The following is a 16,171-nucleotide window of genomic DNA, read 5'->3' as shown; positions in this document are numbered from 1 at the left end:
AATCTATTATTCTAAAATCATTCTTCATTGTATTTTTAGATCATTACCTTGAAGCTTAGTAAGTAGCAATCCCTGTAAAAAAAAGCTTACATGTAAAACAATTACTTACCTTTTTTTGTGTGTGTGTGTATTTTATATTGTTTGATTAGTTTTCTAATTTTCTCTTAATTTTTATTTCTTTACAAAGTTCATAAGTTAAAATACACAGATTTTTTACTCCTTTTGGAAATACCTGAAAGTAATATCATATATGATACCATTTTTAGTATACACTATCAATAATGACTGTTATTGCTGCATACAGCAATTTTTAAAAATAAAATGGTTTACATAAAAATATTGTTTAAATAATAACTGCTAGCTATTTTCTACTTCCAAACTTCACGTATTCTCATCAATTATGTTGAAGCTTAATAAACAAATCCCAATTATTTATTATCACAAAAACTAATTTATCAAATACTAACTTATTTACTAATTAATTATTATTCATCCTCAATATCAGGATTTGACAATGGCACATCAATTCAAGTTAATAATTTGCATTGATTTCTTTTTCTTCTTAGTTCTGAAAACACCTGAAGATTTTTTTTTATTATACAACAAACTATCAATTATGAATTGATTTTCACGCTGCATTAAGCTGGCAAAATATAAAAAAAATAATATTTGAATATATTATATAAACATGATTCCTATTTAAAGCTTTTGTTTCAAGTTTAGCATTCTTATACACACATGGATTTTAATTTGCAAGCTTAAATGAAACATGTTAAACACATAGGAAAAAGAAACAAAGTAAACACACCAATTTATGTGAGAAAAAATTTATTACTAAAACATATATTACAATAGAAAAATTTGATCATATTCATGAAGATCCGGAAGTTGCATCACTTAACTTTTCTGCACCTTTCACCAATCCTGAATAGATAAAAGAAATATATGTAAACAACTAATTATTTGAATGCCTTGATAAAATATAAAGGGGTGGAGAGGGAAAATAAAATAAACTTTTTGAAACTTTCTTTTTCTCAAGTTTTTTTTTTTTTTTTTTGAGAACTTGTTTATTATTAACATGTATTACATCCTGAACAACATTTGTCTATCTTAAAAAGGCAATAAATTTTTGCATTTGCAAAAAATATTTCAAAAACTTAGTCAGCGCCCATAGTATTATTACACAATTATTGAAAACTTGGGATGAAGACTTCGGTTTCATAAATTTTATTTCAAAATTCTACTTCTATAACTGCTAAATTTAAATGAGAAATTAAGTGTTTCAGTATTTTGATTTTTCAACAGTAAAATATTATCCAAAAAGATTCTAGACAGAGATGACCAAGTCCAGCACTGCATCAGCTGCTGCATGAGAAAGGTTATCCCTGAAATTTAATTTGTCAGGGGGAACACCCTGATATCCAATACTCATGAACTGTGCAAACGGTATAGGTGCGCAGGACTTCAAGGTGCCAAGCCATTCATTGAGAACAGAGATTAGATGTTTTGTGATAACTGAACAGACTATTTTAGTGTGATAATTGCCCCAGTTTTCTCCCACTCGAAAGACAACTATGAAGTACTTCGTGAAGGCACTTTATGCTGGTTTCGTAATTCAATATGCAGGGCCTGCTGTGCTACATTATTGTACAGAAAATACAACAATAATTGTACTATCATTATGTTGATGTTTCATAGACTCACTTTTGAGATACACAAGGTTTTTAGCAGACTTAGATAAAATGGAAAGCTTTATTTGAACACAAATTCTAACTGAAAAATTTTCTGCAAATAATTATTTTGCCTTACTCACCCTTGAACAAAGGCGCCCATATAAGGGGGCAAGGGAGGCAAAAGCCCCCCCCCCCCTTAGAGATTAGAACTTCCTTGCTTTTAGTACTTTTTCTTTGCAAAAATATAATAACATTTCTTTTCCAGCCATTGATGAATAATTTATCAAAAATGTCAAACTTTTATAACTCTAATATGTACTGAAATCGGAGTCTATGGGGAAAATATCCTGCTAAACCACGCAGAAAATATCTAAGCCCCCCCCCCCCCTCTTACAATTTTGCATATGGCGTCCCATGTCCTTGAATAAAGAATTAAATCTATATTCAAATAATGAAAGAGGCCAAAAAAAAAAAAGGCAAGCTTTAAATCTTTATTTTAATTTATTGATTTATTTATTTATTTATTTATTTATTTATTTTTTTTTTTTCAATAATAAAGTTTGCTTATTTTTCACCAACTGAAGAAAACTGCCAAAACCATTATTTTTTTCACACATGAACTTTAAAAGGCTTTTGGAAAAAGACTTTCAGAAATAAACTAGGATTTAAAAAAAAAAATCCCTTAATATATATATATATATATGTATTGATTGCTAGCAATTTGTAAAAAAATTCTGCAGAGCCAAACATTTTCTGCGAACGCCGTTCATACGTTTGTCTATACTATGCAAGACTGGTTTTTAGATTAAGATAATAGCACCAAATTTAAATATTGTTAAAGAAAAAAAAATACTGAAATAACAGCTTTTCAATAATAAGTATTGTTATACAAGAAATTAATATGAAATGGAAAATAATACAGTAACTGGGAATATGGTTCAAAGGTTACAAACGCAAGGAAATAAACAAAAAAGGGTTAAGATACAAAATTCTAGAATCTACAAAAGTAGATTTAGATGCAATCTATATTTTTATGACACAAAATTCTACTCAAATTTGGATAGCAGAGATGATTAAAATGATTATCAGTTTTTTTCTATGTTTTCTAAGGAAAATTCAAACACAATAACTAAAGAAAAAAAACTTCAATATATATATTGCGATTCAAATAAGGGGAAAATAACTGCTAAATTTCGAAAAATATATTTATTAAATTCACCATATCAAAATTAAATTTTATCTAGTAGAACGTGTCCTTGATTTCTGATAACCAGCATGTAAATACAGTCAAGCACTGCTTATACTTTTTTGAAGGGACTGTATGAAAAAAGTGTACAAATGAAAAAAAACGTATAACAGGTATAGGCTAATGTGTATTCGACTTTGCAGGGACCAATTTCAAAAATGTATAAAAAAGATATGTATAAACAGTGCTTCACTGTAGTAAAAAGTTACTATGATAATAACTTTTCTTTATAAATCATGACAGGCAGGAAATTATTGTTGATTTCAAAAGTTACCTAACTTGAAAGTAAAAAGAGATAAACATAAAAATATTGTATTCCGAAATAATAGAATTTTTTTAAAAATACTAAGCACTTTTCATAATGCACTCAAAAAGACAAAATAACTTTTCTTGGTCAGAAAGGGCAATTTTAGTATTCTTGTATTTTGCAATTATTCTAAGAAAATAAAACCAAACGAAGAAAAGTGCGGCTCAAGTCATTTTAAACCAATCTTTCCTATTAAGAAAAATATGCATGTTTCGGAATTTAAATTTATGATTGAAAGTTAGATAATGATAAGACATTCTCTGTATGACATGCACCACACTTTTCTTTAAAGTGTTTTTCTTGGAATACTTGAAAATTACAGGAATACTTAAATTGTCCTTTCTGGCCCAGAAAAGTTATTTTGCCCTTTTGAGTGCCTTATGAAAAGTGCTTAGTATTTTTTTTAAAGAATTCTATTATTTTATTCTTTTTAGTGTAAATGTATTTCAGAAATAGCATGATGTTACTAACAAGAAACTTCACCTTATTTTTTCACATAAGTGTTCCATACTAAAAGGAAAAAAAAAAACCCTATATACTAGGGTGGGTCGATTTTATCTTTTTTCAAAATCAAAAACGCCTGTGGTGGGGGAAAGTTGTGTACTTGCATCAAATACTGGTGTAATTTTTTTTTTTGGAAATCAAAATATATTAAGATCCCACGCCAGTACCTTGAAAGTTCCCAAATATGCAAAAACTATTATGCAATATTTTAAAAATTGCTTGTGGTGGGAAAAGTTGTGTATTGACATCTAATGTTTGTTAAAAAATGTTTTGGCTAATTAAATACATTGTAACCTCTGCCAGGTCCCTGAAGTTCCACCAAACATGTAAAAATGAAATGCAACACCAAGAAGGAGTGGTCAGAAAGTGATGAAGTTTGAAAAAAAGACGGAGACAGCAATGAATAATAAATTATCTTAATTTCAAAATGATAGAATACAGAGCGAGAACAACGTCGGCTCAGTAGGATGTAGGACCACCCGGGACAGCGATACACGAAGAAACACGTCTACACATAGAGTCAATAAGGGTGTCCAGAGGGATGGCTCTCCATTCCCTTTCAACCATTTGCCAAAGTTCGTCTTCTGAACGAGGCAGGGACAGAGTCTGCAAACGGCGTTCAATCACATCCTACACATGTTCGATTGGTGACAGGTCAGGAGAGTATGGTGGCTAGAGAAGCATTTGTGTGTTTCTTACAGCATGTTGGTAGATGGGAGCACTATGTAGTCGGGCGTTATTCTGCTGAAATATTGCATTAGGTAGCCCTTAAAAGTAAGGGATTGCCACAGGCCGCAGCACTTTATCCAAGTATCGTTGGACCATCATAGTGCCCTGAATACGAACTAGAGGTGATATGGAATTGTACACAATTTCGCCCCAAACCATTATGCCACGTTGTTGTGCGGTGGGAGGTTCCAGTTACTGCTAGATTAGATCTGTTACTGGATAAATGGAAGCGGAATTCATCTGAGAACATGACATTTCGCCATTCTGTCATCCACGTCGCTCTAGTCCGGCACCATACTAAACGTTGCTGTCTATGTTGTGAGGTCAATGGCAGTCTTCTTAGTGGACACTGATTGCAGACCAATTGCGACCAAACGACGGGAAATTGTTCTGGTTGGCACGAAACATTCAGGGTATCTTGCACCTGCTGCAGAATTGAGGAACAAGTGACTTGTGGGTCTGCTACAGCTTGTCGGTGGATGCATCGATCCACGCGATCTGACGTCACTATGGCTGCCCCTGCACCCCTCAATCTTGCCACGTTTCGTTGTTTCAACCATCTTCGGCACAGCCGATGCACCATGCTTGCATCCATGTTGGTATCAGCTGCTATTTGACGTTCGGACCAACCTCCCCTTCTCAGTCACAAAATTTCTTCGATAATACTGCAGTCAGAAATAACCACACGAATATTGCCCATTCTGCAAGTTTCTTCCCTTACATCTTACTTCACGTGCATCAGAGAGCTGCGCATCTCACATCATTTACATAACTCAGTGATATACGTCTAACCTAAAATTTACATAATTTTCTGAACATTCCTTCTTGCTGTTGCATTTTCAATGTCAAGCAGTATAATATATTTTTAAAACCTCGGCCGGGCCTTTCCAATTTGTGTAGTTTTATATTTTCCTTAGCTTTTTCTGCTTAGTTTGACTGTCAGTGATTGCATCATGGGAGCCCATATAGGGTAAGTGGGGGCTCAAGCCCCCACTTACCCCCCTTGAAATTAGAGCTTCCTTCTGTTTTTAGTACTTTTTCTTTTGAAAAAATATATAAAAGAATTCTGATCCAGCCATTAATGAATAAGTTATTAAAAATGTCAAATTTTAATAACTCTAATCTGAAATCAGTTTTCATGGGAAAAATATCTTGCTAAACCATGGGGGAAATATTGCCACTCTCAAAATTTTTCATATGGGCGTCCATGATATGCACAGCTTAATAAGTATTTTAACAGTCAAGAGTCAATAGAAATTCATGACATCATGGTGCTTGACACTCTCTTCAGCCGTTTTTATCACCTCACTAAAACTTAACTGTAGCCCCTTCTCAGAAGAATCAACACGAGCCCATTAGAAAAAAATAATGAAGATATTTTTTTAAAAAATGCGATAGAGTGAAGCCTAGAACTTGAAGCAGTAAGGTATGACTATTTCTTTAGTTTATAGCAGTGGTACCCAGCCTACGGCCACAGAAGTTGATACATGTGGCCTGTTGTTTAGATTAAAAGCAACAATATGAAAGCAAATTCATGACAATATAAAGTTTGGAGTTAAATATTCAGAAATTGATTCCTGAAAAACAGTGCAATAAATAAAAGGAGCATAGAGCATCTCCCACTATGAGGTTTTTAATTTCCATATAATTTCCTATATTATTTTTTATGTTAATAGGAAAAATTTTAAATACTCAAAATTTTCATATGTGTTTTTATGAGAGAATGGAAAGCATTTTAAAAGGAGGTGCAGCCTTTGGGTACGAAACGGTTGGGCACCACTGGTTTATTGTAATTATTAGATTCTGCTTGCATGGGAAAAATACAACTAACAACAGCCTTAAAAAAAAGTATAAAAAAAATATTGGAAAAAGTTAATACTGAAATAATATCAAATTAAGGCATTGATAAACATATAACATTTTAAACTTGCCTGATAGACGTTGTCTTAGGTGTTCAACTTCTTTTAGGGCATCTTATGCTATGCAGCATGATCAGTCTCTTGAGCCATTCAACACATAGAAAAAGCAAATTGAAATGAATTAATTTGTGATTAAAAAAAAAAACTATTAGATATTTCACAAGGCAAAATAATTAATTTTGATATTGATACTTAGACTAAAAAATAGTTTAAAATAGTTTAACCTGGTTACATTAAGAGCAAGTTAGTTCCTTAACACCAGGTGTTCTTCATAACTTGAGTTATTCAAATTTTTTTAAGCAAAAATGATTTTAACAAGAGATAATTTAAGGAAAGCCTAAATATTCTTTCAAGTTACAAATTAAAAAAAAATAATATAAACAAAAAAAAAATTAAAATTAATTTGAATTTTGATATCTTGAATTCAAATTATGTTTTTCGCAATCACGAGTGTGTGTATGTATTCGTGTATGGGGGGGATATGTGTGTTTGCGTGTAGGGGTATGTGTATGTGTGTGTAGGCATGTGTGTTTGTGTCTCAGTGCTGGCATGTGTGTGGGTAGTTCTGTGTATGAATGTGTGTGTGTGGGGGGGGTGTATGTATGTGTAGGTGTCTGTATGCATCCGTGTGTGTAGGTGTCTGTATGCATGCGTGAGTGTATGTGTTTGTGTGTAGGGGTATGTGTGTGTATGGTGGTGTTTGTGTATGTGTTTGTGTGTGCGTGTATGTATGCTTGTGTGTGTAGGATATGGACGCAACCTGGAGACGGTTTTTGCTAGAGGAGCAGCATCATGAGGCCGGCCGACGCGACGGGTGGTGCTGGCAGAGGGTGGCGCCGCGCCGGTGGGAAAAATGATAACACGCCAAAAACAGTCAAATGAAAACAATAAGCAATCGTGATTGCTCAAAAAAACAAGTATAACTTGGAAATTTTTTAATTACAGGAACAGTAGGAGAAAACTATCTGAAAATTTGAACATTTTTTAAGCTACCATTCAGCATCCAATTATTAGAAATTATCAATTATTTTCATGAAAATATGGATGGCACTTCAAGCAATATGTTTCTGAAGAGAAACATTAAAAAAAAAATATCATGAAAAAATAAAAAAGCTTACAATATTGCAATTTATGTTAAAAATATAACCGAGTTTTAAATATTTAGTAAACCAACCACAATTCAAGTTCTCTTAAAATCCAAGCTTGCATTTAAATAGAATTTACAGGCAGTAATTAATTAGCCCCTAATGATGCAACACAAAATTTATTTGAAGTTGAGAATAATGACAGAACCTTGAAATATTAATAAAAAATAACAAGTTTAATGCAGATCATAATATTCAGAAAGAAACCATATAGTAGATAAACATGTATCTTACCGATAGATTTGTTTTACATAATTAAAAGATATACTACTTACATAATCTGAGAAAATTTAAATGTAATATATACTACATAACATTCAAGGAAATTCAAACATAACTCTAAAAATAAACTTGAGTAAAAAAAAAAAAATTGCTCACACATAGGAATTTTTAAGACCCCCCCCCTGCTATTGCATTTAATTAAATATTCGTAATATGATAGAAATACAATGCCTGATACAAATATTTTGATACGTTAACAATGTGCATGTCACATGACAGGCACATTATTGTACTTAAATGTAATACTCTAGTTAAAAAGATTACGAGCGAATATAGTGGAACAGTATAATTTCTGATTGGTAAAAGTATTAAACCAATTAATAATTTTCCCTCAGAATTAAAATCTCTTTTGATTCTTTTCATACCATCCAAGACATAATAAATAAAACAATCTTTCAGTGTACACAGAAAAATCAGGTTGAAATGAAATTCAGTAGCGCATGTGTTATGAGAGACTTAAGTTTTTTTTTTTTTTAATCATTGCGAAAATTATGAAAATTTAACTAATTTTTTTTCTTTTAGTAAAAGTTAAACTTTAGCAATATTAATAAATAAAATAAAAGTAATTAGACTTACCTATATCCTAAATAAGGTTCTTCAAGCGGCACAGCCGGCCACGTGCTGCAAGAACTCATTTCACTCTCGAGCGTAAACAAAGCATCACGGTGGCAGTTAACTGCAGACAATCAGAGAGAGGGAAAAAGATAATGGTGAAATGCCTCCAGTTTTTTTTTTTTTTTTTTAAATTGCCTCGTGTTACTTTCTTTTCTAGATTCATTCGAATGCTTCATTTTTCAAATACAAATCAAATTCGATTCATTTTTTCCCTTCTTAGTTAAGGTGATCGTATTTCTGAACGCCAGTTTTCAGATGTGTCCTAAAATCCAGGAACGATATGGGGATTCTTATAAATATTTTTGGGGACTCAATTGGGACAATTTCCGGTTTCCCTTTAACGATTTTGATTTCATTACTTTTTACTGTTGTAAAGTCAAACTACATTATTTTTCTTAAACATTTTCGTTTTTTTAAAATGATTCGTAATAAAAATAAGCGATCATCTCTTATACCTTTGCAGTTACAATTTTTTATTGGTTTTCAGGGATGCCCACCTAGGGGAGGTAAGGCGCAGACTGCACCATTCAAATTTTTAGGGGGGGGTGTTTTGGGGGGTATTTTTCTCATTTTTGGGGCCTCTGCTTTCGGAGGGGGTCTCCACGATATAGAGGGAGGTGCACCTGTGCCCTTAGGGGGTTGGGCACCCCTGTTGGTTTTTGACTAAATTCTAAAATGACTAAGAACAATATTTAGTAATCTTTATAACAGTTCTGAAATATGTCATACAGTTTATAATAACACAGTGAAACCCGAATTTTACGTTTCTTAAGAGACTGGGTTAAAAAAAACGCAAAATACGGGAAATACATGGCCCGATAATGGGACCCCGATTTTTATGCGAGGAAAACGTGGATCCAGAGAACATAAAATCGGAGTTTCACTGTATACATATGATATGAGCAAGGATTGCTTATGTACTAATTTTTGGACATTGACAAAAGTTTGACACAAAAGGAATTTCTTCAACAAATATGTTTTCATTCCCCCCCCCCCTTTTTTCATTCGACATGTTATTAAAAAATAGTAAGTAATTATAGATTCAAAGAGTCCTTATAGCTTAGCTATGCATATATAACCCAGTCTTGTGGCAGGTGTGCCCACCTAGGGGGGAAGGGAGGTGGTCATGGCGCAGACCTCGCCATTAAAATTGGGGGGGAGGGGTGTTTTGAGGGGTATTTTTTTCTTTTTAAGGGGGTCTTCGTGATTTTTAGAGGGTGCGCCTTGACTCGAGGGGGGGGGGGGGGGCACCATTATTGGCTATGGATTTGTATTGCTAATCGACCACATGTTCTCGAATTTTGGGGACAACCTGTATAGAGGTTTTTGACCTCATATTCTCAAAAATAGTCTCAGTACTTAGGCATATTAAAAGTCCCCTAATTTTAAAATACTACCGAATTTATAATTAGAAGCACTTTTTTTTTCTTGAGCACACACACACCTACACACATATACACACACTCATGCCTGCGCACAAACACATATGCCTACATACACACACACACGAACACCTGCACACACGCGCGTACACACACAGCACTGCATACACAACACGCATACACATGCATACATACACACACGCACCCACACACATGCGCCTACCCAAACACAAACGCGCATTCATACACACACACTCGTGATTGCGAAAAACATAATTTGAATTCAAGATGCCAAAAATTCAAATTAATATATATATATATATATATATATATATATATATATATATATATATATATATATATATATATATATATATATATATATATATATATATATTCGGGAGGATTTCATATAAGTCTACAAGAATTATCTTTTATGCAACTATTGTAAACTGATGACTGTTCTGGGCACTGCACCTTCAAAAAGAAAATATGTATTTAAAATGTATGAAATTAGTATAATGCAGCGCATTTGTATCTCGCCTATTTTTCTTTATGAATTAGCTTATGATTTGAAAAAAACAGAGCCAAAGCTCCGAGTCAACTTGCTCGTTATCTCCAGGTGTTCTTAATAACTTGAGTAATTATAAGTTCAAAATTTATTCAATAAAAATGATTTTAGTAAGAGATAATTTTAAGAAAGTCTGATTATATTACACATGCTTGTTCCACGCCAATTAAGCCCAATAGTCCCGTTTTTCTTACTTTCAAGTCCCTAAATGACCGTTGTTTTCAAAATCTGGTCATTCTCTTTAAATTTTCAGTTTTATCGATTACTCCCCCCCCCCCCCCCCCAACATAAATTATAAATGTGTTTTTCCCGGAAAAAAATCTTGAAAAAAAATAATATTGTAGCTGAATTTTCAGATTTCTCAGTAAGAATTCAAGTCTCTTTTCTCCCTAAGGGAAAATTTAAAATATGTTGGGAATAATTTATCACACTACTTGTATTTTAAAAAATCTCTACCTTTTCCAGCTTTCTTCTCGGGGTTTCCTGGCCGCCATTGAAGTTCGCACGTGCAAAGTACAGAATAACAGAAGCCAGAAAAAAGTGTAATAAGTGTCAAAACGATGAAAAAAATACAATTTGCTGATCGAATGCACAATTAATCGCTTATTGCTTCGTTTTTGTAAGTCCTGTGGTCGGATAGTCGATATTGGATTAAATTTGGGATCTTTAGCAACTTTTATTTCAAATTCCAACTAACTTAAGCCTACAAAACTGCAATATTGAAACTTTGATCATTGTACATAATTGAAAAACCAACCAAAGCTATATATCAGCGAAACAATATTAATTTAAAGTAAAGCTCAGAAGCAATTTTGGATCCCCATTGAATGGAATTAAGCGCATCAGATATGAGTGTTGAACAGCGAAATTCACCGATGAGCAAACGCCATCTTTCGCGCTAACTTAAAAAAGAAATACTGAAAGTGTGCGTGATTTAAAACATTGTACGTCATAAATTTTATTTTTACGATCAAAATTAGAACGAAATTCCCAAAAGAACTTTCAGAAACCTTCTATGTTAAACGCCATTTATTTTTTTAAGTTACTACACACTGCCGAGCAAGACTGGAGTACACCGTAACGTTTCAGCCTAGTAACCCTGTGGGTGTAGGTTCAAACCCCGAGTAGGTGGAAGCGATTTTTTAAGAGCTTACAAAATCTCGCATACGGAGATGAAGAATTTGAAAAAAAAAAAAAAGAAAGTATCGTAGGTTTTTTTTTTTTTTTTTTCTAAATTATTTATCTTGCGGGATAAAAATGAAAATCCAAAAAAAATTTTTTTTTTTTTAGAAATAATCAGGAAATATGTTCAAAACAATAAAAAAAATTTCACATCAGTGATAGATTTAAAAATAATAATAGTAAATTCAAATGTATAATTTGGTTTAAAATTATGACACAAGCCTGACATTTTTGCCCTGAAGTCTGTCCATTGTTTACAATTTCGTTAAAGAAAAATGAGGGTTCATCCGTTCTGTTTGCAATTATGATAATTTGAACAGCAATTTAAATTTTTACATTTCGTTCTCAAAGAGATATAAAATGCATTTGATTGAAGAATTTTAGAAGAGACAAAGTTGGAAGAATTTTTTTTTAACCTTGAAAAAATTGCTTTTTTTTTTGTAAAAAATGAAAAAGAATTCAGTGAATGATTTAAAAATGGTAAATTCAAATGTTTATGTTTAAAACAGAAAACTCTTCTTAAAACCCTGAAATGTAACACTTTGAAGGAAAAAAAAAGTTAGGGAAATTTGGGGGTTCTGTTCGTTTTTATAATAATTTCTAACTACAATTTGAATTTGTGATGTATAAAGGTAAAAAAGCGCGAATAAAATTATATTTTACCTTTTTTAAAAATTAATTACCAAAAATAAAAAGAAAAACCGCCATAAATAACCATTACTTGAAAAAAAAAATGCGTTAGAGGAATATTATTGTATAATAATATCAAGTTTAATGTAATAAATTTATAACAAAATCCAGTTCAAATTTTGATGTTTTAAATTTTAGAGAAGAAAATAACGTTTTTGGCAATATTTTGTTTTACTATCGCCAAAATGTAGGATTTTTGAGTATCATAAACCGATTTAAAAATGTTATGTCCATTTTATTACCTTTCCACATAAAAATTTGCATTTTTACATTTCCACATTTTTTACTGTAAAAATATTCATTTTTTCTTTCGATTAATATGTTTTGAGAAGTGAAATACTTATATGACTTCATTTTTGACAACAAAGAAGTAAAATTAAAACTAATATGTAAATGTAAAAGTACTGACTTTTCCCCTTTAAATAAAGTATATTAGAAGTCAACAAATTTCTGAGATCAATAATACTTTTTTTATACGCAGCATATAACATTTACTTTCACTCAAAATGCGAAAAATAAGAATTTTCGAAGTTTGACAAGAAAGTCCTACGAACGACTGATTTTTCACATACGCAGGACATCCGAAGGCAAAGACCGCAGGATGTCAAAAAAGAAAATCCTTCGTACATCCTGAAAGGACTAAAGTTAATCCCTGGAACTACCTTGTGTGATACTCCCGAGGATGTCCTCATGTCATCGAATTTCCCACCGCGCTTTAACCTATATTTGAAAAAGTATCATGGATAAACAAGCGTGTTTTGTCTTTATTTGATTTTTTAAAATGAGTTCTTTCACTAATTTGAGCTTCCTATTTCATAATTAATTGTGATTTAAAAAAACTGTACTTTTTCAAAAAACTTTTTTCCCTCAAAAAAAAAATAAATAAATAAATAAATAAATAATAATAATAAAATATATAAAAATAATAAACTAAAAAAATAATAATTTTTTACGCTTATTTAACTTAAATGTTATTTTCGTAACTCGTTTAAGTTTTGTAGATCATAGTTCATTAGGATTTTTAGAAAATTTCAGTGAGAAAACTAATAAAATAAAATTTCTCGTTCAACTTGAGATGAATGTCCTAAAAATGATTGATTTTGTTGAGACTCGGGATATCCTTAGAGATAAGTCCCAAGGATATCTACAAAAAAAGTCCGTGGTACGTCCTGAAAAGATAAGGATCACTTTAGGTCATCCTTAGGCCTAAAAAAAAGTTTGTCCTTGGGACGTCCTGCGAGACGTGTCTAAGGATCGCCAAATTTCGTCGATTTTTTACAACGGACTAGATTTGGACGTTCAGGACATAAAATGGACGTCCGAAGGACTTTTCGTGCTGTCTGGGTAATGCAGCGATTTTTGGAGTTTTAAAGAAAAAACTTTTTTTTAAAGAAATTCTTAAAATTGGTGTCCCTTTTTGTGACCACCGCGCCGGAAAGGGTTAACACGTCAGCCGTAAAAACTACCTACACGAAATGGGGCAATGTGTTGTTTGCAAAATACGACAGAAAGAGGGAAACAAAACTCTCCGAGAGGGATAGAAGAAAGTTGACTCGCACAATGATCTGAAAGCGCAAACAAGCATTATCCCAGATAAAGTCAGAGACAAATAGACACCTCCAGAATCCAGTTTCAGCAAAAAGGGTCCAAAGGAAATTTTTTTCGGAAACTACGAAGAAGCACGACCCCCCCCCCCCCCCAATGTAAAATCTCTTCAAATATGCACACAAAAATAATTGAGGGGGGGGGGAATATTTCAAAAGTTTTTTTGAATAATTTTTCAGTTTTAGAATGCGTTGTCAGCCCAAAATTTTCAGAAATGGGAACCAAAAATTTTTGGATAAAAAAAAACACCTGCAGCTGCGCCAGTGGTGTAAAACATCCAAAAAACTGGACTCCTCAACAACAACAAATCATCTGGTCTCAGCCTGTAACAACTCAATCTTGACTATGTAGACGAGATTGTTATAATAATTCCATTATTACAGCATCTAACTAGTGCTATTTAATACTTAAGTAATGCACATATTCAAACGATTGGAGGAACAAGAATATTTTGGTATTATGCCAGAGTCCTCTCTATAGAAAATATTGCTATAATCAAGTTCGAATATGTTTCAAGAATATGCAACATTTTTTCAAGTTTTTAGATAGATTAAGCATTTTGTACAAATAACAAAAAGTATTACCATGTACAGTTTTTTGATTTCTACTAATAGATAACATATCCTTAGTTATATCAAACTCCTTCCCATCAAAAGTAAGCTTATACAGTCTGAAAATAAAAGGGAGAAATAATTTTATTTTCAATTGAGATATAAAACTTAGCAAACTTATTAAGAAGGATAAAATATTTTTTCAAAGAATTAACTTAAACAATTAATGTGGAAAACCAATGTAAATAAAGCACAAAATATCAAGAAAATACAGCATATTGTTATTTCATGGTTACAAAGGAGCCTCTTCATCAGTGCAAAAAAAAAAAAAAAACAGTATACAAGGAAGTTGAAAGAACTGAATGTCTAACACGTGGACACCGGTATTTATACCAAATGGGACAACCATTAAGAATTCAGAAGAGACAACAACCAACCAACACAACTTTCATGTTGTATGTTGTTAAGTAATGCATAAAAGAATAAGTAGCCTTAATCCTCCGCATACGGCTTAGTTTTTATACTTTCCAGTCCTGAAATATGGGGCGATTTTTTTGTTTTCTTTACATATATATCTTGCGATTCACATCTTCATCAGTTGTTTTGAATTAATACAAGAATTTTTTTAGCTTTTAAGCTTAAGAAATATATTTATAATACGGAGCCTGTTATTTCAGAGGAACCATTTTATCTCGAAAGATAAGATAACAGAAATTCCAGAACCCTCCAGTGCCATCTAGCCCCCAAAGCAGAATACTTTACGATGTTCTGCAACGGAAAATCATTTGACTAAAATTGTTCTGCAAGTACCTTAAGCATTGTACACGAAAAAACGTGACATTTTAAACAAGTTGGGTGGCAAAAATCAAAATCATTTCACATTGTTTTTTTTAACTGGACTGTTACTATTTATTTTTGTGGAAATGAGATATTTCCAGAAACATCACAGTTTTCAACCAAATGACTAATTAAAGAGCACTGAATTTGGAAAATTAGTTGATCATGAAAACTATAAAATCAAAAAAACTTTAACAAGGTGTCAAACCTAAACCGATTGGGATTCTTCAAAAATAGTTTATATGCTTTCCAAAATGCATAGAAAGAGCAAAGATACAAAATTTTATAAAAATCCGAACCTAGGTGTCAAACCACATTTTTGGTTAATTTTACATGGCATGAAGGAGCAATTAAAATAATGTTACTAAACAAAGAAATTACTGAAATAATAAATAGAATGAGTTGAGTTTGGGTTGCATGTAATAAAACACTTCAAAACAATTAAAATATTTTCTGGATGTAAAAGGATTGAAATCTTAAACAAGACACGCAATTTCCAGCGATGGACATGTTGGCATGTTTCCTAAACATGCATGGCGGAAATTGTAGTGGATGAAGATCGATTGGGAAAAACCTACAAACGACTAATCGAATTCAACATCGCGAGCTTTCCCCCAAATTATCGTAATTTGAGACAATTTTAGATTTCTACTAATTTTAAGAAATTTGCAAACTCTATAGATTTTCTGCACCGCAGTTTCTGCAGATTTTCTGCACCGCAGTTTCTGCAGATTTTCTGCACCGCAGTTTCTGCAGATTTTCTGCACCGCAGATTTTCGGCATTGCGGTTTCTGCGAATTTTTGGCATCGCGGTTTCTGCAAATTTTCGGCATCGCGGTTTCTGCAAATTTTTGGCATCGTGGTTTCTGCAAATTTTCGGCACCGTGGTTTCTGCAAATTTTCGACATCGCGGTTTCTGCAAATTTTCGGCAC

General features: G+C 32.4%; 1 protein-coding gene across 1 annotated transcript in view; it reads right to left on the bottom strand.

Annotated features, from left to right (window-relative positions):
- The window catches only part of LOC129222100 (glycine--tRNA ligase-like), a 67,096-nt gene that overhangs the window by 21,164 nt on the left and 29,761 nt on the right, over nucleotides 1-16,171 (bottom strand). The window contains exon 13 of the mRNA XM_054856541.1: nucleotides 14,435-14,520. Within this exon, the coding sequence (XP_054712516.1) occupies nucleotides 14,435-14,520 (86 nt within the window). The remainder of the gene's footprint in view (nucleotides 1-14,434; nucleotides 14,521-16,171) is intronic.

The sequence above is a fragment of the Uloborus diversus genome, chromosome 5, assembly GCF_026930045.1.
Source record: "Uloborus diversus isolate 005 chromosome 5, Udiv.v.3.1, whole genome shotgun sequence".
In the NCBI taxonomy this organism is placed as follows: domain Eukaryota; kingdom Metazoa; phylum Arthropoda; class Arachnida; order Araneae; family Uloboridae; genus Uloborus; species Uloborus diversus.
This window is presented reverse-complemented; position numbering and strand designations above follow the sequence as displayed.